The sequence below is a fragment of the Oxyura jamaicensis genome, chromosome 8, assembly GCF_011077185.1.
Source record: "Oxyura jamaicensis isolate SHBP4307 breed ruddy duck chromosome 8, BPBGC_Ojam_1.0, whole genome shotgun sequence".
NCBI classification, from domain to species: domain Eukaryota; kingdom Metazoa; phylum Chordata; class Aves; order Anseriformes; family Anatidae; genus Oxyura; species Oxyura jamaicensis.
In genome coordinates, this window is record NC_048900.1 from 11,462,416 (window position 1) to 11,484,043 (window position 21,628).

General features: G+C 37.0%; 1 protein-coding gene across 9 annotated transcripts in view; it reads right to left on the bottom strand.

Moving 5' to 3' along the window:
- Nucleotides 1–21,628, bottom strand: part of RALGPS2 (Ral GEF with PH domain and SH3 binding motif 2) — a 145,439-nt gene that overhangs the window by 16,024 nt on the left and 107,787 nt on the right. For 6 of the 9 annotated variants that reach the window (XM_035333996.1, XM_035334003.1, XM_035333997.1 and 3 more), the window contains 9 exons: nt 19,798–19,935; nt 18,784–18,874; nt 16,639–16,706; nt 15,839–15,974; nt 15,341–15,492; nt 6,491–6,545; nt 2,887–2,964; nt 1,175–1,280; nt 387–479 (listed from right to left, as the gene is read on the bottom strand). In XM_035333996.1, coding sequence (XP_035189887.1) covers nt 387–479; nt 1,175–1,280; nt 2,887–2,964; nt 6,491–6,545; nt 15,341–15,492; nt 15,839–15,974; nt 16,639–16,706; nt 18,784–18,874; nt 19,798–19,935 — 917 coding nt within the window. Of the gene's footprint in view, nt 1–386; nt 480–1,174; nt 1,281–2,886; nt 2,965–6,490; nt 6,546–15,336; nt 15,493–15,838; nt 15,975–16,638; nt 16,707–18,783; nt 18,875–19,797; nt 19,936–21,628 lie in introns of all 9 variants that reach the window. The other 3 variants (XM_035334004.1, XM_035334005.1, XM_035334002.1) reach the window with 2 other exon arrangements.

The window sequence follows — 21,628 nt, forward strand, 5'->3', positions numbered from 1 at the left end:
ATATCATATGTAGTGATTTCTCAGTCTTTCTACAACAGTGATCACTTGGATTTCAAGTAGCAAACTGCTGTAAGACTCAGAAATCATCAGAAGATATGACTTCCAACTTAGAAAAGCAGACAGACCCAATAACAGCTTCCATCCTTACACACCAACAAATCCAAAGAAACCCATGGCATACGCAAAGCAGATGTTCCTGGTGTATGTAGCATCTAAACATGCGTGATAGTCTCATTAGGGCATATCTGTATGAGCTGAGCCTGACTGCAAGACGGGATAGTACTAGCTAGAAATCATGCAAATCCTAGAAATACTCTCAGTATTTACATCGGGAAATCACATTCTAATTTTGTTAAACAATACTGGAATATGCTTGTTTTACATACGTGTTTTCTTTCGGTAGCCTTCAGAGATTTTGCAGCATAGTAAAAGAGTTGGGTTCCACACAGTGCTACCCAGTATTTTGTCCAAGATGCTACCTAGAGCGAAAGGGCAGAAAAAGTATAACATATAAATGAAATGCTCCATATTACTAAGATGTAAAATAGCAGGCATCATCCTGCAAGAACATGACAGCACTAACAGTCCAGCAAAACCAGCAGCCCTATTTCCAAAGCTGCTGTTCTTAGTTATTCATTGAAGTCCACAATGCACTAGAAGAAATCTAGAAAGCAGAAACAATGTGCCTTTCCTCACTAATCTAAGAAAAACTATTTTACTCTATATTTTCTGCAACCCTTATTAAAAACTTCAGTGAGCTAGAATGTTTGTCCCTTTTTCATTTTATGCACAGTTATAGAGTATACCCCATTGTCATGAACAACTATTTACAATTAAGTCAAACATCTCCAGTGCAAACGTTAGGGGTTGTTACCTATTGATAAGTTGTAAGAATCCACCTACCATTCAGGAAGATAAAAAGTTATCAGTACTTGTATGAAATTCTATATAGCATTACACTTCTCTTCCACTCCCTAGATCATGGGCATAGTCTTATAAACCAAATAAAACAACCAAACAGATGAACTCAAACTCTATCGGTGACCCTAAACCTTAATTAGCAAGGCAAACAAAATCTCAGACACATAAATTAGATGCATTATTGCCATTTTATTGTACTTACAAGAAAGAAGGTGAGAAAATTAATGAATTTATTTTTTTTTTTAAATCTTACTGTAGGTTTTTTGCCTTCTTTCAACAAAGTCTTCCTCCTGAGAACACCTTGAATAGTAACTGCTCCTGGATACAAATGAACAGCCAAATCTTCAGATTCTAGAGAGCTGAAAGGAGCATGTGAAAAATAGTGTAAAAAATATTTTTCTTAAAGTAGTTATCCAGTCATTACCTCAAACTACTGCAAACATCTGTATTTTAATCTATAAATGACATTTCATTTATTGGACTTTGTTGTGGAAAAAGAGTTTGGCCATTACAAGGAATTGCTGCAGTAGAATTTACACTCAAGTAAAAGTGATCAGAAAACTTAGCCAAGCAGGTAATCCTTGATTTAAAAAAATAAAAAAAAATTAAAACAAGACAACTGAAATTCAAAACAATTAATTTTAACTGGCAAACATTTGGAGTACATTGATACTGCTGCTGTGTGCGTTAAAACATCTCCTTCAGCTCTTGCAAGAAAGATTGAGAATTTTTTTGCTGTTGTCATTAGAAACACTGGAATCATTAGCACATCAAAAACAAAGCAAAAGCTCAAACATGCACACTCTAAAAATCTCTGAAAGCACAACAGTGGGCAGGAGCAGTAATAAAGAGCAGAAACCCGAACCACAGCTTTAAGGTGTTTTAATGCATCTGATACGCTCCTTATCATCTACCACACGTAGGATGTAAGAGCAAAGGGCAAAAATACATGCCAGGTACAGCACTGAAAACAAAACAGTTTTATTCAAATTATGAAGCTGACTGGCTTACAAAATGTTTTCTATACAACAGAAATCATTTCCATAAATGTAAGTTGGAGCATACAACTAAGTTGCTGAACCCAGCCACTATCTAGAAAAACCAAGAAGTCAAACAGTGCCCCAAACCTGCTTTGAGCCCAGGATTTGCTGCTTTATCCATCCTACACTTGTGCTTATTGCAAAGCACAACAGAAGTAAAGCACAATAAATTATAAAGCAAGTAAATTGGAAATCTAGCAAATATTTTCATTGCAGCATCTAGTGAGGATGAGGATGTGGAGACAGTTTGGGACATTAATGGGAGCATGAGTTTAACTCAGTAAGACAATGGTTGCTTAACATGAAAAAAATCCATAGTTAAATGTTATTTCTTTCCCAGTTACAGTGCCACACAGCTGCAGACAACGTTTAATTACTCAGGAGAATCAGTTATATTACTGTATCAGCTTTCACAGACTGCTATGTATAGTACAGAATTGGGGCATTTAATTTAATTTAACGCATTACTCAATTTAACCATCTCTTTTTTTTTTTTTTTTTTTTGGGGGGGGGGGGGGCCCGGGGGCAGGAATATGATAAAGAACTGGTAGCAAATAAAACATTTTGAATGCTCTCCACTGAGTGCAATAAACCGCTTTGTTGTCTGCGGGAGAACTACCAACACTACTACTTGGTGGCACATAGTTAAAAATCTACCTATGGTAAAACATCTTTAAGCCTTGACATAGAGATCCAATGGTTCAGAATTCAGATCTGCAGACCAGAGTGAACAGAAGCCCTTAGAGTGTTACAGAATAAGTTATAGAAGAGGAAAGCTTTAAGTCTGAAGAAAAAGGTCTCTACCTTTATTTGGGCATGTAAGTTAAAGGTAACATCAGAAAACACCCATTTAATTATTAAACCAAATCAAATCACCAACACCAGAGGGAAAGTTTGACACCTCTGTGTGCAGTGGGGATTGTACCTGCTGGCCTTCATGGGGCCTCGATAGCCATTTCGTGACACTCTTGTCCCCGGACCGAGAGAATGGTACAACCTGTTCCTGTTGGATTCCATTATAAATTGTATGTATTACATATACTTTTATTTACACAAACAGCATGACTGCTAAAACATAGTATATTTTTTGTGTGTGTATCACAAAGCTAATTTTTCCATATAAAAAACAGAAGATAATTTACAAAAATGCATGCAAAGGTAGATACCATGCTTTTTTTTATTTGATCAGGTGTTCACTTTGTCAAAACTCATAATACTGAAGTTTTATTGCTACTGAAGTATAGCAGGTTTTGAGAGAAAAAGTCTCCATTTAGTTCTTAGAAAATATACCTATATAAAAAGGCATAATAATAAAATGTTAATGTATTTAGTTTTTGGCTTTATATGTACTATAAAAACAGATTGCAAATTCTATGAGTATGTACACACAAGATGTTGGGTTGGAGGGAATCAAGAGCTCTACCAAAATATCTTGGTATTGACTGAAAAATACTGTTGTTTTAAGAAATATTGAGGCAAACTAATCAACATTTCAACTTCCCAATTCAGACAAACTTTAACTTTATATATATGCCCTTAACCTGACCCATACTGTCACCCTTATCCAGGATTTGTGTTCTCGACCTGCCTTTAGAATATTGCTTTGCTTTACTGACTATTGTTTTTCTGAATCTCATCCTCAGTTGAATGAATTCCATTTAAGTCAATAGAAACGTGCACTTGGTCCCACACCTCCTATTTTCATCCATTTTGCTAGTTGGTTGTATTATACTGAAAAACTCCAATTCTGCAGAAAGCAAGTGGCTAAAGAACAAGAGTGACAAGTTTACAAGCAAAGTATCTCGCATACTATAAATCTAATGATCTGCCACCTGTCACAGGCGCTTTGAATCAGCTGAAAAGCTGCTTTCATATGGGCAGGGCAGTGCTTTCGAGAATGGGAACCCTAAACCCAAAACGCTCATTTTCCAATCTGAATTCAGAATAGCATACAGCAAGCAAACAAAACCCTAAGAAAGTAACAATCTTACAGGAGGGACACAGTCAAAGTCAATAGCAGTAAAAAAAAAAAAAAAAAAAAAAAAGATGTGGAGTTTTGTTTTTGTGTGTGTTTTGTTGTTGTTGGTTTTTAAACAGCTCAAATTATTCCCTTGCTGCAATAATTATCAACATGCATCTAATGTATTACCACCTACTAATCTATCCTAGAATATGCCATCATTTGTTTTGCCACATAACCAAATACGTTTGAATTTATGAAATAGTTTTTGTTTTTTAAAACACATTCAAGATTTGGACAAAAACTGTCACTAAGATACAGGAAAGAAAAGCTGTAATGTGAGTTGTATATTTCTGCATACCTATATTTTCCGTGCAAACAGAATAGATTTTCTTCTTACCTTTACACTTTTTTTTTTTTTTTTTTTTTTTTTTCTAACAAGGCAGCTATTAATCTTGGATTTGACCTATTTCAGAGACAGCTGGGGTGATAACCAATGAGACTGAAGTGTCAATTAATATACTAGCCGTAACATGATAACTGTCAGGACATGGAATTAAAGTCCTTTGAGTAATGTTGATTATCTTAAGGAGAGATACCCCAGATACCTCTTTCCTTATCTCTTTCTCAAGTTTCAAACCAAGTTAGCCCTTAAAACAAACCAAAAAAACACCCAAAGCAACAACCATTGGTTCCAGTTCTCATCCTTCTGCATTTCCTAGTTAAATATATAGGAGGGGCAGGGAACCAAAGAATAGTTGTTATTCTGTACACTCCCTTTTGTCACCTGGGAAATGTGTATCTCATGTCTTTCTGTTCAGCATATTATGGCGATTTGAGCTCTCCAACCCTAAGATCCTTTTCCCAGATCACTGGGGAATATTCAATGGCATAGGAAGCAGTCACTAAGAACACTGGATACATCCCAATTTTGCCAGTACCTATTGATTCCAGGCAACTAATGCTTCTTCCTCACTTAATGACTCTTGTATAAGAATGGAAACTGTACCAATCAAAGCCAGAGAGACACTCTTCCTAGTTACCTTAAATCTTAATGTTTGCGTTAAATTCCACAACATGCTTTGTCAACTTATAAAAGAAAGAATAGACACAAGTGTTACATATCTCTAACACTTTCACGTTTTGAACATCCGTAAAGAAAACAATCCCCTTCTCTGTAAGCAGAGAAGAGAACTTGTTCTCCAAAGCATGCAATTTCAAACAGTGTTACCAAAGTGCTCTCTCAGAAGAGAAGAAATACTGAAGTCATGTGGAATATGGAGCAAGAAACTTCTGACATATTTGTGGTTGAATGGAGAAAACCTTTTAATTAGGGGGGAAGCCTGGGCTAGCCAGTTCTCACTGCAAAATGGATGAAAGAGCTCTGCTTTACCTCAGGGTTCCACAGAAATAATCCTGGAGAGTGTTGCTGTTCTCTAGAAACATGAACTAAAGCCTGAGGCTTACTAAAATTTAAATGTATTTTGTTACTTCAGACATAAAAAGCACTGAGTTCACCACCTTTTATAAGGCATTCCCATACAACTTTTTGACTCTGTGAGATACCTTCAGCTTGGTGAATTCCATAATGCAACAGGGAAGGAAAGGCAAGAAAAAACCCTTTGGAATATTGCACATTATGTCAGAAAGCACATACAATATATAGATTTCCTTTCTGAACCAGCCTTCTTTGTGTGCTCATATGGAATATTATTTCTTACGTGCAGAAATCTTAAGTGCATTTCCTTGTGTACAAACATTTATAGCATGAGATATCAAAGAGTTCACCTTTGGCACTAAGATACTTTCAATGTTTTCATCCAAAGAGTAACAGAAAACTTGAACTGCTTCAATAAATTCAAGTAGAATAAGATTTGTGATACAATTCCTGACTACACAGTTCTTCAACACAAATTTCTAACAAGCATATCTTCATAGCATGGTAGAAGTCATCCATGGCAATTCTGAAGCTGATAGATTACCTGAAATCAAGGTGTAGAAGCAAAACTATGCACTTTATGGCACATCTTACTGAGCTGTGGGAAGATGAAACTTCCACCTTTTACTATACACTATAGGTGTTAGTCTTTTTCCATGTTCTCAAATTCACTATGAGAAAGGATTGAAGTGGGCAATGTAGCCTGAGTATTTGCAGGTATTTGGATACGGGCAGGATATTTATTCTGAACCACAAAATACATTAGCAAGGACTGTAATGTACTTTCCCATGTAACAGAGAGGCACGTAACAATGAACTGCAGGGAAATAAATGGAAGAAAAAAACAGGTGAAAATGTCAATGATAAGAACAAGGGGAACAAGAGTGGATGAAATCTCAGGAAAATTGAAAGTTGTCAGGTTACATGAATAGCATTTGCAGGATATGCAAATATATATAAACAGAAAAATCAGTTGGGGTTTAATGATCCTCTGGCTTAATACTGTCTCTCAAATTCTTTCAGTTGGAAGATCTATAATCACTAAAATAAAGCATTTTCAGGACTGAGTGAGAAATCGTGAGCAGTTACTTCTTAATAGAGAAATGCAGTTTCTGAGGCAGTTTTTCTTACCTTTCAAATGCTGGCCAGGATGTCTCTTCACTGAGTTCAGAACCATCACTGCTACCTTGACAAAGATAAGAATGAATGATAACTATTTAATCGTCCACAACCCAACTATTTCAGTTATGGCTCTTTCTCAGAATATTTAACATTGAAGATGTAACAGATACATCACCAAAATACTACAGTGAAAATGCTTTAGTGGTTACTTCAAGAATTTCACATTAAATTGAGGTAGGGATTAGAATCAACTGGATCTGGGTGAAGATTAAGAAGTTGTAAAAAGGAGCCCTAATAAATGGAAACATTTTAAAAATTCAAAGATGATCCTAAACGCTATTTTGTTTCATGAACAGAATATGCATTTAAAAAGAAAAGCAACTTACTGAAACAACTCCTTATGGTATCATATATGGTCACAACAAAGAGGTGCAACTTCACAATAGTGAAAAGTCATCACAGAATCTCCAATACATTGGAAGGCTTTGCTGATCTGAGAAGCCTGAAACAACTTTCTAAAGCTATTTCCCACTTAGATCTCAGTCTTTTTTCCTGTTGTACTTCACGAAGTAATTCAATATTACTGCAAGCATTTTATTTTAAACACTAAAAAGAGAGGAAAAATACAAAATCCAAGTATCTGGTGCATCTATGCTCTTAGCAGCTCAATAACATTTAGATTTTACAGTTATAGTAAATCCTACCAGCCTGAAAATTAGTACTTATGTACTGACACAAGGTAGCATTACCTGTAATTGTCTTAAAAAAAAAAAAAATCAGTAAATATGTATACAAATCTGTGATCAGCTTGTCAGAAATTTCAGAGTGTCTGACAAATACACCCACTCTCTTTCAGGTACCTCTAACTTTCAAATTCTTGGTTTTAACAGGCACAATTTTAGGTGTATGTATACATACTACGCTGATAATTGTAAAACAATTAAATGAACTCTACAGTACTCATAACTACTTCTACCTATACCGAGAGAATATTTGTCACTCTTCCAGGTAGTTTGGGGAATTTATTGCTGAAGGGTCAGTTGCTTGGGCACTCTAATTTGACAACTCGTTTACCTTCCCTCCTGAATATCCATTTATAAAAATAGTTAGAATTGCTTTCAGACAAACATTAAAAAAAAAAAACATCCAAGCAACCAAAAAACCCAACAAGGCAATCTGAATCAATGCATCTTACTTCAGGGTAACACAGGGAAACAAAGGCTGATAATGGGAACAAGTTCCCTGTAATTTCATACAGAAAAATCAGCAGGGCAGTGGTGCCCAGAAGAGCAAAGATAAGCTGTACAAAGTTAAGTATGGATATCTGGTGAGTAAACACAGAAATACGATAGAACTATTAAAAATTCACACACAGCAGGGGTAATCCATTTAAGGGCTATGAAAAACTCAGCATGGGCTGAAGTTCTCTCCATGAAAAAATTAAGAGAATGTGCATGCCTTGATCCACCAATAAATTAAACTTAGGAGCCTGTTTTCCAAACATTAGCTCTATGCCATCTTAAGATGACCTATGGGATCCCAGCTTTCTAAGGGATACCAGATTGTTTTTCCCTCCCTGGTTTTGCCCCTGAAGGAACATCCTAACCTGCTTCACACTAACATTATGGTAAAAGGTACTTTTATAGTGGAAGAAGCCAAGAGACATAAAAGTGATGGTTCTGGTGGTGCTACTGCCTCCTAAGCCAGGCACGAAGGTCTAAAAGGAGGAGTATAAAACTCAACAGGTGACTTTTTTTAGAAGTGTCTTTAATATTTTAGTACCTACGTGCTCAGATCACTGATCCCTTAAGAATGCAACTACTTGAAAGGTTACAGCAGCAGGCAGCCTGCTGCTAAACAAAAGAATAGTTGACTTACACTTCTGTGACTGCTTCTTTACTACATTCATGAACATTTCACTCTTCCTGATTATGTATCCTCTGTGCGGAATATCAAATTAGCCCAAATCCTCTAGATTTGTACCTGTATTCTGCACTGCCTCTTGTTCGATAGCTGGGTTGTAAAGGAGCTGACTGAACGCAAACAGCTTAAAAAAGCTTCCCGGAACAACAGGCAGCTTATACTGCATTGTCCAGTAGCTGCAAGGACAACATTATCTAAAAGTCACAGTTCCTACAGTTGAGTAAATGTTCCTACTTCAAGAGACTAGTACAAATTCTGTTTTATGAAGTGTATATATATATATTTTAATATTTAAAAGAGGCATTAAAATTCTATCTGAAATGCCATTTTGATGGTAACTATATTAGCTTTGCTAAGAAAGTTATACATCAAACACTGTACTAAGTATTCCAACGAAAAGATTTAAAAGCCTGTGCAGTTTTTTAAAAAAATGCAAAACAAACTAGTGCCAAAGAGATGAAATGTCATCATTCAGGAAGTGATTATCTTTGTGACACACACAGTACAGTTCCAGAAGTTAAATGAGTTTTGGGGATTTTATAAACTTTATTCTATACAGAAATTGCTAATTACACTTGTAAAAGTAATGTTAATTTAGAAAAAAGGAGACTAGCCATCCCAGCTACATCAATGCCTAAAGTTTTTCAAGAACTGTAACAAAAACTTGGAAACAGTTGAATTTTAGCATTTGACTTGCCTCCTTTAACATCTGAATAGAATATATCTAATTGGATTTTTTTAAGACTCTAAGAAACTCAGACTTTTGCCTTTTTGGAAAGGTTTTTTTTAGTAGCTTTTTTGTGGGAAAAAAAAAAAGAAAAAAAAGGAAGAAAGCATTACATCCTTCACTCCAAAACAAAACAGAGGTGAAAGGAACTGTTTTTAACACATTAAAAATTAGATGCCTAGAGATTTTTTTTAAAACGTTAAGTGCACTATTTGACTATCACCTCAACTGGAAATATTTCATTCATTCAGTACTTTAAAAATATATCACCTTCTTAAATTCTTCTCAAGTATGTACTCAGTATTTGTTTTTTTCCCCAAGAACCTCAAGCAGGTCTTCAGGTTAAACTTCAGAAACCCTAGGTAGCTCAAATCCTTTCTATTAAGTATTCTGTACGAGTTCTGATTTTATGTAAGAAACCACTTGACACATACCACTATCATCCTAGTTTTGTTTATTGCTAGTAACATGAAAAATTTTTTGTATAGCCTTAAAAGAAAACAGAAGTCTGTTGCTCTTTACTATACAACAGGAAGGCCTTTCCCAGCATTAGGAATAATAGCAATTGCCCAAGTGGGTTTTCACTAGCTATGCTGATGATCATCTGAGAAGTTTCAGGATTGTTTGCACAGAGCTCCGGTACTGCAGCTGAATACCGAAGGGAATTTGCTGTTTGCATTTCTAGATACACACATGCACACGTCTAGGCTACAACCACCCAGAGAGTGTGAGGCCAGGCTCCCAGTTATGCGATAGCAAATGCCTATCCCATGGCATACCCATTCCACCCCCCGTCACAGCATTCACTCCCTGCTGAAAGTCTGAGGATATGGAACGTTTAACACAGGCTTCCTTTATCCATAAGTTAGTCCCCAAAGTTAAACAGGTGTTAATATAAACAAACCAACCCCAAAGAGCTTAAAAAGTATTCAGACTGAAAATTCTTTCCCTCTCAAATCTGCAACTGACACTCTTTTGGCTCCAGCCACACAGTGTTTCCAGAGCCCTAGTCACTACAGCCAGAGACTGACCTGACAGAGCTTGAAATTCTAAGGCAAAAGCATAAAAAATTGGTCAGTAGGCCTGATCATCAATTGCTGCAGCACAGTACAGCCCGGAAAACATGGAGATGGATTCCTCGCCCTAAAAATTATGTTCTGCCTTATTATGTCTATTACCATAATGAAAATCTTCATATAGATATTTAACTTGTTCAGAACTATTTAAGTATTATGCAACAAAGTTTAAATAGATCAGCTGGGGATTGCAAGTTAATAATAATGCTGTAAAGACTGGCGAACAACTCAATATGCTGCCAGATAATTAACACACAAACATCTAGTATCATTACTGATAGCAAATTTAATGATGAAAAGCTAGCAAAAACAGAACCACATGGATACAGATGGGGCAGAAACAGGTTTTTTACAGCTGCACTAATCATAAAACACCCAGAGCGAGTGCCCCATACAAAAATTAGTAAGGACTGGGGAAGACGAGGGGTGCTGAAGCTTCTGTATGTCCCTTTTTTCTTCTCAAATCCATGCACCTAGATGTGCATTTTTCGCCTTAAGTACCATACAACTCTGATATTTATCCTATCCCTAATAAAGAAGTAGTTCACAACAACAAAATGGGGTATCCACATTTAGGGCAAGAGACAGGCATCTACATACTCATTTAAATGGAATATCAAAGAAAAAAAATCTTCCAACTGAAACTCTACCCAAACTTTGATCTCAAGCGGACTGCTGATGACTCAAGAGTCCTGAACACCTGAACAGTGTACTACAGGGTAAAGATTCAAACAAACATTGGCTGTGTAGAGTTCTTCCCTACTGTATAGGCTGCCAAAAACCTGAAAATGCATACACTGTATACCTACACCTATACTTCATTTATTTAAAGAGAAATATAATCCCTTGTAGAATTCAAGTACTTCAAGATGGTGACTTAATAGAGGAATTCGTTAAAATTTTGATAGCCTTGTAAGCATTTTATGCCAGGTTAGGTTTGCAAAATACACTGTTCTTATAAAGGCACTTTCTTACATTAATTTGCACCGATTTTAAATGCCTTTCTTTCACTCTACAGCATTATTTTTTTCTGATTGCATTCAAATAAGGGATCAAGTTATCCTTGAGTGACTGGAACGCACAACTGAAAGCAAGTGTTCATGAGCCTTAGTTTTCCAGAGCTTTCATCCACAGCAGTGTGGACTAGAAAAAAATTAGTGGAAGAAAGAAATGAGTTGAGGAAGAAAACACAAAGTGGATTTGCATCCAAAACTGCTAACATAAACATAAACAAACAAGCAAGTTTTCTTTGAATTGTTAAGCACCTAAGATTAAATTCTCAATTTCAGCCGTTACTTTCTGTGGTAATACTTCTGTATCCAAGGTGATGTACCTGTGAAACTGCATGTGTAAAAGCTTTCCAGGCAAAATTACTTGTTAACCAGTATGTTAGGTAGCATAAGAGGAGAAAAAATACACAGAAGCAACATATGAAGAGAAGGTTATTTCACATGCTTCCTTTACATCTGCAGACTTATTTGAACAATCAGTCATTGTAGACAAATTCAGCTTTGCAAAAGAAATGCAGTAATATAGCTGGGCCAAATTGTAAGAAGTAGTGGAAATCCAAAACTCTTAAAACCATGAATGAAGGTGTGCTGCTGCAGAGGTACTGGAGGATACGTGAACACGAGAAGAAACAAGAGAAAGTATAAGCAAATGAGGTAGTGCTAGAAAACCGGATTCTTAAAAGAAAAGTTACAAATAAAATAAAGATTCATGCTATCTCCAAATGAAACCATGATCTAGTAACAGCACCTTAATCTATCCTACTTTTAGGTGAGAAGGAAACAGTGGGCGAATACACACAGAATTGCTGCTGAGAGCTTACTTGAACCGATCCAAAAGCAACGCTTAGATCTCAGAACAGCATGCTTGCTCTGTCAAAAGGGTGGACAGAGCGGGCATAACAAAACTGAGTGACCACAAGAGAAAATTACCTTTTTAGCTTTAAGACCTACTGATAGCAGGTTCTCAATGAACTTCCACCAAACAGTAAAAGCATCTATCCCAGCTTACTAAAAGCAGATATCCTAGAGTCTGCACAAAACAAAAGGCTTGTTCAGTGGCATCATCTGTCCATATTTTTGTGTTAGCTGTCAAATTCTCTGTAGTCCACAGACCTCAAAGTGTTTCCTTAAGGACACAGGTCATATAACCACCTTTTAGCCACCCACCTAGGAATGAGATGAATCATATCCTTGAAGATCCTATTTCTCCATGTGATTATAAAAAGCCCCAGATGACTAGCTCAAATGCAGCTAAATCATGAATGTCCAAAACTCAGACAAGAAATCCCTCACTAACATTTCTGAATTCAAGTGAACATTTCCCATTTCATATTGTGTATGTGTATGGTCGATTGTTTCTTCCTTCTAATTAGGATATTCATAGCACTGATGGAAGGATTTTTCACTTTTGTTCAGGTAACAAATTTCAAAGTAAAATGGCAACAGAATCAGATGTATGTATGGCTCCCATACTCTAGCATAAATTCTAGAAGCCAGAACTGTTTAGACCACGTCCTTATGTATCTGAAGAAGCAGTACACTGATGAATCTTTGTAATGTCTCTACAAATTGCTTTACTGAGTTGTAAAGGAACTACAGTAATCTGTTAACAGCAATGATGATTGACACAGGGTGTGACGAGAAAGATGCAGACTTGCACACTCTAATGATTTAGATAACAAATGTATACTGCTGCACATAATCATCCCATAAAAGCTGTTGTTACACATCTGTTTTTTTGATCCTTGATCTAGAGGCAGATTATATCAGATCCTCCAAGGATTGGAAAGGTCCAAAACAGTGATTTAAGAGAGTGATTTAAAGTAATATTACAGTCATCACTAAGGTCCCATTCAAGCTACTGGCACCTCAAAAATGCTGTCCGTGTTTTGAAGAGGAATCATTTATCCAAAAACTTAAGTCTTGTATAGGCTTTTATCTCAGAAAAGGTTGTCCTGTTTCTAGAGGAACAGGTTTAAATCCACATTTATGGGCAGAAAGGGGAATAACACTCTTTTCAGTACACAGATTCAGAAGTTTTCTCGTCCATCTTTTGAAGTTGTGCAGAACACATTAAACCACCTCTGCTGCAGTGACTGTATGATTTCCAAGTACTGAGTAAACAGACAACTTCAAACCTGATGGAGAAACTTAGCAGCTTCAATCAACTTCCTTAAATACTGCTGAGGCAGCAGCACAGAATGCCAGAAAAGTTGCATTTCCAAGAATTCTTCATTAATAAATACTGCAAGACTCCAGTACTTAATCTCTTTCTATGCATTTCCTTTTTTGCATCACAGAAATTTTCATAATCAAGAAGTAGCAAATACAATGATGATGTTAGCAAAAAAAAATTAAAGATTGCTAAAACTTAAGTATCTGAGTATGGGGAGGTTGGCGTTGGAGGAGAATAGAAGAGGGGCATCTCTAACCAGAAACGATGATCTTCCACAAAACGTGTAAGTTTGAGGTTTTACAAGTGATTTATAAAAGCCTTCTAAAGGGGCAATTTTGTTCCAACTTGTAAGGGTGACTACAGCAAGCCAACAGTGTTATGCCTGAGCCAAGCAAGATAAAAAAAAAAAAGTGTCAGAAATTCAGAGACGAGACCAACTAGAAAAACCCTGTATTCTCCCAAACGTCTAAATGGCAATGGGTTCTGAATCGTATCTCATGAAGAACTGTCAACTCTGGCAAAACCCTTCCCGCTAAACTCTGGTGGAGGTAAGTGAACAATTTAGCCTGAAAAATGGGTCGACTGGAAAGAAGTTTTGTATGTTAGAGAGAAACATCAGGAAAAAAACAGCTAAGGCACTAACTGAAGGATAGAAATCAACTGCACAAAGAAAAGGGCCATGCTGCATCTCAATCAGTGTGCACTGCATTTTCCCCTAAATCCTGCGTAATGCTGAGAAGACTGTACTTGGAAAATAGGAACTGCAGGAGGAGCTTCAGTCTCCTGTATGGTGCAATCCCATAGAATACAAACTGTCTGTATGCTTAAGTACTGCCATTCCTGCTTCATGATTTTGAAATGGCAAGCCTTGCCAGAGCAGACAATCTATAGAAAATAAGCAGGCAATACACATTTAATTGTGGAAGCAGTCTGATGTGAAAAGGTTCAAGCTACTCTGATCTAAGCTAGTTCCACTGACTCCCTTATTAGCATAATTTTTTAAAAATTGCACCTAGATATTTGACTTTTTCAAATGAAATATCTAGTGTTTGCTCAGAATAATCTTTCTCCTTGGTAAAATACATCAGCAGCTACTGAAAAATGCATAATTCTGAATCGCATGACCTTGTTTCTCTTCATGAAGGCTAAAAACCAAAATGGGTTTTTAAAATTAAGTCAAAAAAAAAGTATATGACTACAAAAACAACTGTATTACTGTAACTGTGTAAAAACTGAATACCAATGAATTCTGTCAGCAAATCATTTTGAGAAAAGGGACCGTGACACAAATTTCGTATCTCAACTCTGGCTGTGGTTAGGTGAATCTGAGAGGCACCTGCCTTCCTCTTCCCACCCTCCCCTTCAAGGCTCTGAGGGCAACAGGAATAAGGAGCAACTGCTGGCCCGTAAGAAACTCAGGAAGCAGAAGTTCTCAAAAGAATACCCTAAATATTTGAAGATAACTTACTGAAGATAACTTAAATGTCAAAATAGACTTCATTTTGGTATCTGAAGGTTAAATTATCTACTCTTGACAAGACAACTTAAAAGTGTTCATCAGTCATGCTCCTAAAGCCTAACAGCAACTGACAGTTCTCACTGTCAATTTTGTAAGTTAAAAACTTTTCAAATTGGACCGAATTGTGGGGGTGAGGTGTCCTGTGCTTCCCTTCAACCCCATAAAGGAGGACAGAGGTAACAGTGCTTGCATCATTAAAGAGGATATTAAAAATTGTTCATTCTGTTTATAATTTGTTAGGTTGTGGTTCCAGCTGTACAATTTCAGCTGCTTTTCTGCACCCACATTTCTCAAGTTTGTTCCAGAATAGAACAAAGAATATTTTAGAATAGAACCACTGCATATACAATCTCTGTATGTTACAACTAAACACGCTAAAATCTTTATTAAAAGACCATGTACTGCACAGGTATGCTTACAACTCCTACCTATTGAAATTCCACTAGAAAGAGTAGAGCTTTCTGCCTGCCCTCTGGATGGGACATGAGGCTCCATGACGCTGTCATCCAGTAGGTGCCTTGGTCCTGCATTGGGAAACGTTGCACTTTTAAATTCAGCCGTATTCATCTTGTGTATGAAACTAGGAAAAAGTAAGAATAAAACTGTTACAACATTATCTTTGATACATTTTAAAAGTTGCTGCTTTTAACATCCTGACATATAGTTCTGTCGTTTGGAAAAAGCCTATTTTGGCTAACCCACTGGCTATTACTATCATAAGAGCCACACAGGCTTCCTGTTCTGACCAATTATCTTCAGTTGTGATGCTATCACTACAGTTATGAGTTTGCTCTGTTGCCATGAAGTGGTCTCTACGTGAAATACAGTGTACAAACCACAATACTTTTTTTAAAAAAGCAAAGCATTTGTTTTGAAAGGGAATATGTAACAAATCTGAGGATTTTCAGGTTAAATAAAATGCTGACTTGTATCCCAGACTGTGACATTTCCTATGTCCATGTGGAATCAAATTTCTTGGTGAAGGGGGAGTTGGTGGCAGCAAGGCTCCTTCAGCTGCAACATTTCTCCGTCCGCTTTGTGGAGATGCTCCGACTTCAGAGCCTGGGAACAAAAAAGACATTACTCCCAGGTAACCTTGGAATTACTGTCAGGGTTACTTCTAAGAAAACCTTGGAAAAGTTACAAAAAACTTCCTAAACTCAACCTGTAAGAGATACCCTGTAATAAATTTATTGATATACTCTTAGTGATATTTCAAAATATAGGTATCTTAGGTTTGTTTTTTTCCCCCCACAGGATTAAAAATAAACAATTATTTCAAATCCCATCCAGCTATAAATATTTGGTAAATCCTAAAGGTTGTTCCATTAGCTACACTGACATTAAACAAGTCCCACTAATCTCCACGTTTGGAACTCCCACCTTCACCAATTTCTCAGAAATCAGAAGTAATGTACACGTTTGGAAGCATATTCTTCCAGGAAGCTTAGATGAAGGCTTTTTGTCTAGACACAAAGAATGAATATTTAATAGCTCTTCACCCCCAAATGATACTAGCAAGTTAGTGCTACAATACATCAAGAACCTACAAAACTGACTCAATTCCATGAAAAACGTCTACAGGCCAACTTAAGAACTTTTATTACCCATATTCAGCATTTATACTTCATACTGTTTTAATTAGCCTCAAGCAAATGTTTTCCACATTTGCAACTCAAAAATATCTTTGGCAACCTAAAGTCTTCTCAATTTATTAAGCACTTACCCACTAAATCTTCTCTGGAAGCAGCAGAGTGGGGGGTGCTGGTCCCTGGTTCTATCTTTAATGAAAGTCTGCATTAAAGAAGCATTAAAAATTACTTTGTCGGAAAATAGAAACATGCAAAAAGAAGGTTTTGACAAATGCACACACAAACACACAACGTTTATGAAGTTTCCAATAGAAAATTTACTGTTTTGTAATTGCAAGAAACACTGTGACCTTAATACAAATCTTTCATGTCTAATTTAGCACACACTATTTCCAATATTTCCAAACATTTTTTTGTTTAGGTGGAAAAACACTACTGCAGCAACACGCTGCACTCAGAAAATGACATGCTAGGGCACAGTGCAGTAACTTAACCTATTGCTTTGGCTCATATAGACCAGGACAAGATTGCAATACCATGCTGAAGAAGGTCCACAGACAACAGCAAAACCTTGACTACAGCAAAGCAGTGCAACCTCTTCTGCACCAGGGAACTGTGCCACCTCCCCCCACTTGGAATAAAGCATTTATACTCACTAGACTTCATATGCTGATTTTTTTCCAATAAAGTGGGACAAGCCATTTGCCTTTACTATTATAAAAGCCAAAATCCTTCTCTGGCATTTTGGAAGATACATTATCAACTTGACTGCATCAATAATTCAAGCTTTTTCTATTGCAGGCACTTAAAAATGCTATTTCCAGTAGTACTGTAAAGGCAGCAGAGTCCAGAACTCCAGAACGATCAAACATCTCATTTGCACAATTTGCAGAACTAGAACTTTTGAAATTAGCAGGCTTGGGAAAGCCTGCTGTTTAATTTTTAATAAGTTTGACAGCTCCTCTCCTTCTCATCACCAGACAGTTTAGCAACAATTCATTACAACTTTAAAGTTCAATTTTCTTCAATAAAATCCTTCAGCAAGAAAAAACACATACTCAAGTCACAATGACTGTTCTTTAACTTCAGCCTTTTAGCAGACACCTTGGAACAAAAAGAATAGTCACTTATAGTAAAAATGACTCGTCAAAATACGCTCTTCTCCCACAGCAGAAATTACTTTGGAGACGTATATATAGCCTGTGGGTATAAAAAGAGACTTTCTGTGTAGCAGTCCCGTTACTGCACTACTTGTAATTGTCTCAATTTCCCTGCTATCCAAACTTGTGCTGTATAGGATGAAGAGGCGGTAGTTCCTTCAGCAATAACATTCCCACCAGTACAAGATTCCTGCCTAGGGAAGAAGGAAGGTGGAGTGGGGCATCCATGAAAACAAGAACCAGACACTGCAGTTAAACTTGGTGTGTTTTTTCCTTTAAATGCTTGACCACAAAGCTTCACTTTGTGATAACCTGCCCCCTTAGCATACATACCCCTCCCGCCATTAGAACACAGCCAACCCATTTCTACACAACTAAGGTGACAAACATCCTGGGCAGGCAGGATGGGAATGGGCAGGGAACCTCCTCAAGCAGCTCAGCCAGCAGTAAACAAAAACTTTCTTCATATGCAACAGATCTGCTTTAGGTTGCTTCCTCTCCCTGGAGCTTATTCTCATCTCTTGCCAGAAACTTCCATCCTCCCATTTTGCTGGATGCCAAATCACTTAATACAACAATAATCTTTTCAATAAGGAATAAAAGCCTCTGCTTGGGGTGGTATACTTTGGAAGGGACAGACGTACAACATCTCACTTGTCAAAAATCAATGTTTGTTTTACGCTGCATAACCTAATCCAAGGATAGAAAAATAAAATGAGGATTTATAAAAGTTAAACCCTTCAGTAAGAACTTGGGACTGCGCACACACAGATGACTTTGTTCTGACGAAAAATGTCAGACTATCTCCATTCTGTTCTGTCAGTAAGATAAATCCCTTGAAAGAGTGTTGCATGTGAGCCACAAGCATGGAGTCTCCTTTGGAAAACACTCAGAGAGGTCTGCAGATTAAATACAATCAAATACACAAAAGGAAGACAACGTGCTGTCCAGCATGCTGAAAATTAACTTATCCTAAAGGACCCTGCTGTAACTCTCCTACTTTCAACATATGCACTGGAGACAATTGCCTGCTGTAAGCAGAATCTTAAAAGTGACAGGCTTTGAATTATGAAGTTATTTTGTCATTAATTACAGTCAGTTACAGCATTTCATACTTACTTGTAATTGTCATCTTCTACAAACTTTTGTAGTTCTTCTATGTACTGAACTGAGTTTAGATATTTTTGGACATGAGGCAACAGAGGAATATCTGAAGAACAGATGACATTCATTATCACAGCACTGTTCATTAAGCAAAGTTATTTTCCAGAAATTATTTAAACAGAATCAGATCCCTTGCCTTTTTATGGGAGACAGAGGTACAAACTACAATCTCTACTGCTGTTGAAATTTTGTCCTTCATACAAATTCTCATGCACTGAGCTGATATTCCCCACATACGTAAAGCCAGGTATGTTTCCCCGTGGAGCATTCTGAGATGCTATGCTTATCAGAGTATGTTGAAGGGAAAAGCCACAGAGAACCCCTGGCCAAAGTGAAGTCCCAAACCTATAGGACTGCATATGAGAACTCCTTCACAGCCCACATTCTCATTATACTGTGCTTTCAGTGGAGCCACAATCCTGTGCTAATATCATATCCTGCCATCACAAATGCAGCCTTACAACTTTTCTAGAAAGTGAAGAGAAGGACTGTGAAGGAGACCACGGTTGAAAAAAGAATACATTATCTGATCTATGAACAGCACTATAAATGTCCAAAAGACAAGTTGTACACATTTTATTATCTCCAGTAAAAGAACTATTCTAAAAGCAATCCTACTACTTTTATAATTCATCATCGCAAAGTTATGGAAGACAGATTCAAGTTTACAACATACTAGCAAAACTCCTATTAAATGCAATGTATTCCACATTTTTCTTCAAAAAATATGTACTGCAAAAACGCGTGTGATCAAAGAAAAAGGGAACTTTATCTTTTCTCTTCATGCTGATGCTCTATCACAACAAACAATACCAGAATAAACTTCTACAACACTTTTGCATTGCGAAGGTATGGGAGAGTTGTAATGGCACGAGTAGGTTGGGACTTGCTTGCACAGTATTATGAAAGACAAGTATTAAAGCTTTTAACATTGCTCTTTAATGGTGAAATATTTGCACGCTAGCTTACCATATTCGCACGACTGCTGTAAATCTGAGATAATTCGGAGGATGTTGTTCATTAAATTTGTTCTTTGCTCACTTTCCAGAATGCTCCCTGTTGATGGGTACGCAGAATCGATATACGTCAAGTCTGACAGATAAATACCTGGGTAAGATTAGAATGAAAAATCTCTTTAGTGTCTCACACTTACCAGAAAAAAAAATCAAGAATATTTTACTTTAATTTCTTAGTGTGCAAAGAGTTTGATGACAGCATTGCCTCAATATATTATTTTGGTTTTGCCTGAGAAATCGTATCATCAAGATCTGTGAAAGCCTTCAAGCCTCAAAGCAAAACAGCAATCGAGCTTGGACTGTCATGGAAATACATCACCCTACCACCTTTGTCCGGGGTGGAATTTGCCCTTACCTCCATCACTTAATCCTTACTTTCGTTAGCCTTACCTCAGCTGTACTTGCAGATGCCATGTGTAAGCACAGCTAATTTTCCATGTCACACTGGACAACAAGTCACACTGGGACACAGAGAGCATCCTTTTCTCCTGCATCACACCAGGTATGTACTTCCTTACTGTCTTCACCAGGGACAGTGTCTTTAACAGTTCTACATTTAGAAGTAATTACAACAGCAAGCATAAGTACTCATGAACCTAATCTTCTGCCATACTATCAACTATTTGTTCCCTTGACAAATGGGAGCATAGTAAACATGCAGAACTAAAATACATGATCAAAATTACTAACGAGTTCAGGAAGTCTACTATTTCATTCCTCCAACTCAGCAAAAAAAAAAATAACAGAAGGAAAAGCCATCATCTCTGCAACTTCAACCTGAATAGAAACTCAAACTCGACTTGCAGCAACATGGGAAAAAAAAAACTAGGAAAGAAGTGCACGCACACTGAAACACAGCGTGAATTCTGCAGTTTCTGTTAGCTGTAACTGCTGAAACCCAACAGACATGTTTTTGGGTCTCCAAGGCTTCTCCTTGCTTTTTTCTTTACCAGCACTGCAACCTTACTATTCTTTCAAACCCCTGATAATGCAGAGAGGAAAATCCTTCTCCTTACATATTAATGTTATAAAATGCTTATGTTAATTCTAAATAAAACTCGGTTTCTAGAACTTCACCCAAATTCTAATTGTTCTTGTTTCAATTAAATAAAACATCCTGACCAACTAACCCTACCCTTAAAAAGCAACTGCTCTTCTGCATCTCCCACAGCACAGAAACCCTACTAGTATCTAAAATCTAATATCCAAACTTAAATAATATTGTCAAGGAACTTGTTTCAGTATTAGGGAATTCCTGAAAGTATATTTTGCTTCACACTCAGCCTTGTATAAGCAGAATCATAACGAGAAGTGTGGCTTTACAGGTGGAAGACTATTAATACAAGCTCACCAGAGCAGCAGTTGTGTTTGTGTAGCACCTCACCAGCACAGTCCTCGGCGTGAGCTGGGAAACTCTGGGCATCCCTCCAATATCAACACACACACGCGCGTGTGCGCACACACACAGAAACAAATTAAAATACTTGTGGTTGAAAGGTGGCATATAAAAAAATGAATAAAAAGGTATTACACATGACCTGATCTACTACTAAAATTCCGTATTTTCTATTCTGCTCAAATCAGCTCATTAAAAAACAGAAAGAATGATCAGAAAGATCAGATACTCACATTCCTATTGCAATGCTACCTAGACTGCGTAAGCTATCCTGAACTTGACTTTGCTTAGCAATGTCCACATGGGCCTTAAAAATCCCAAACCCACTTGATCTTCCACAGAAAGCAGTAAATCATGCTTATCGATTAAAGAAATTCACTACGAGAGG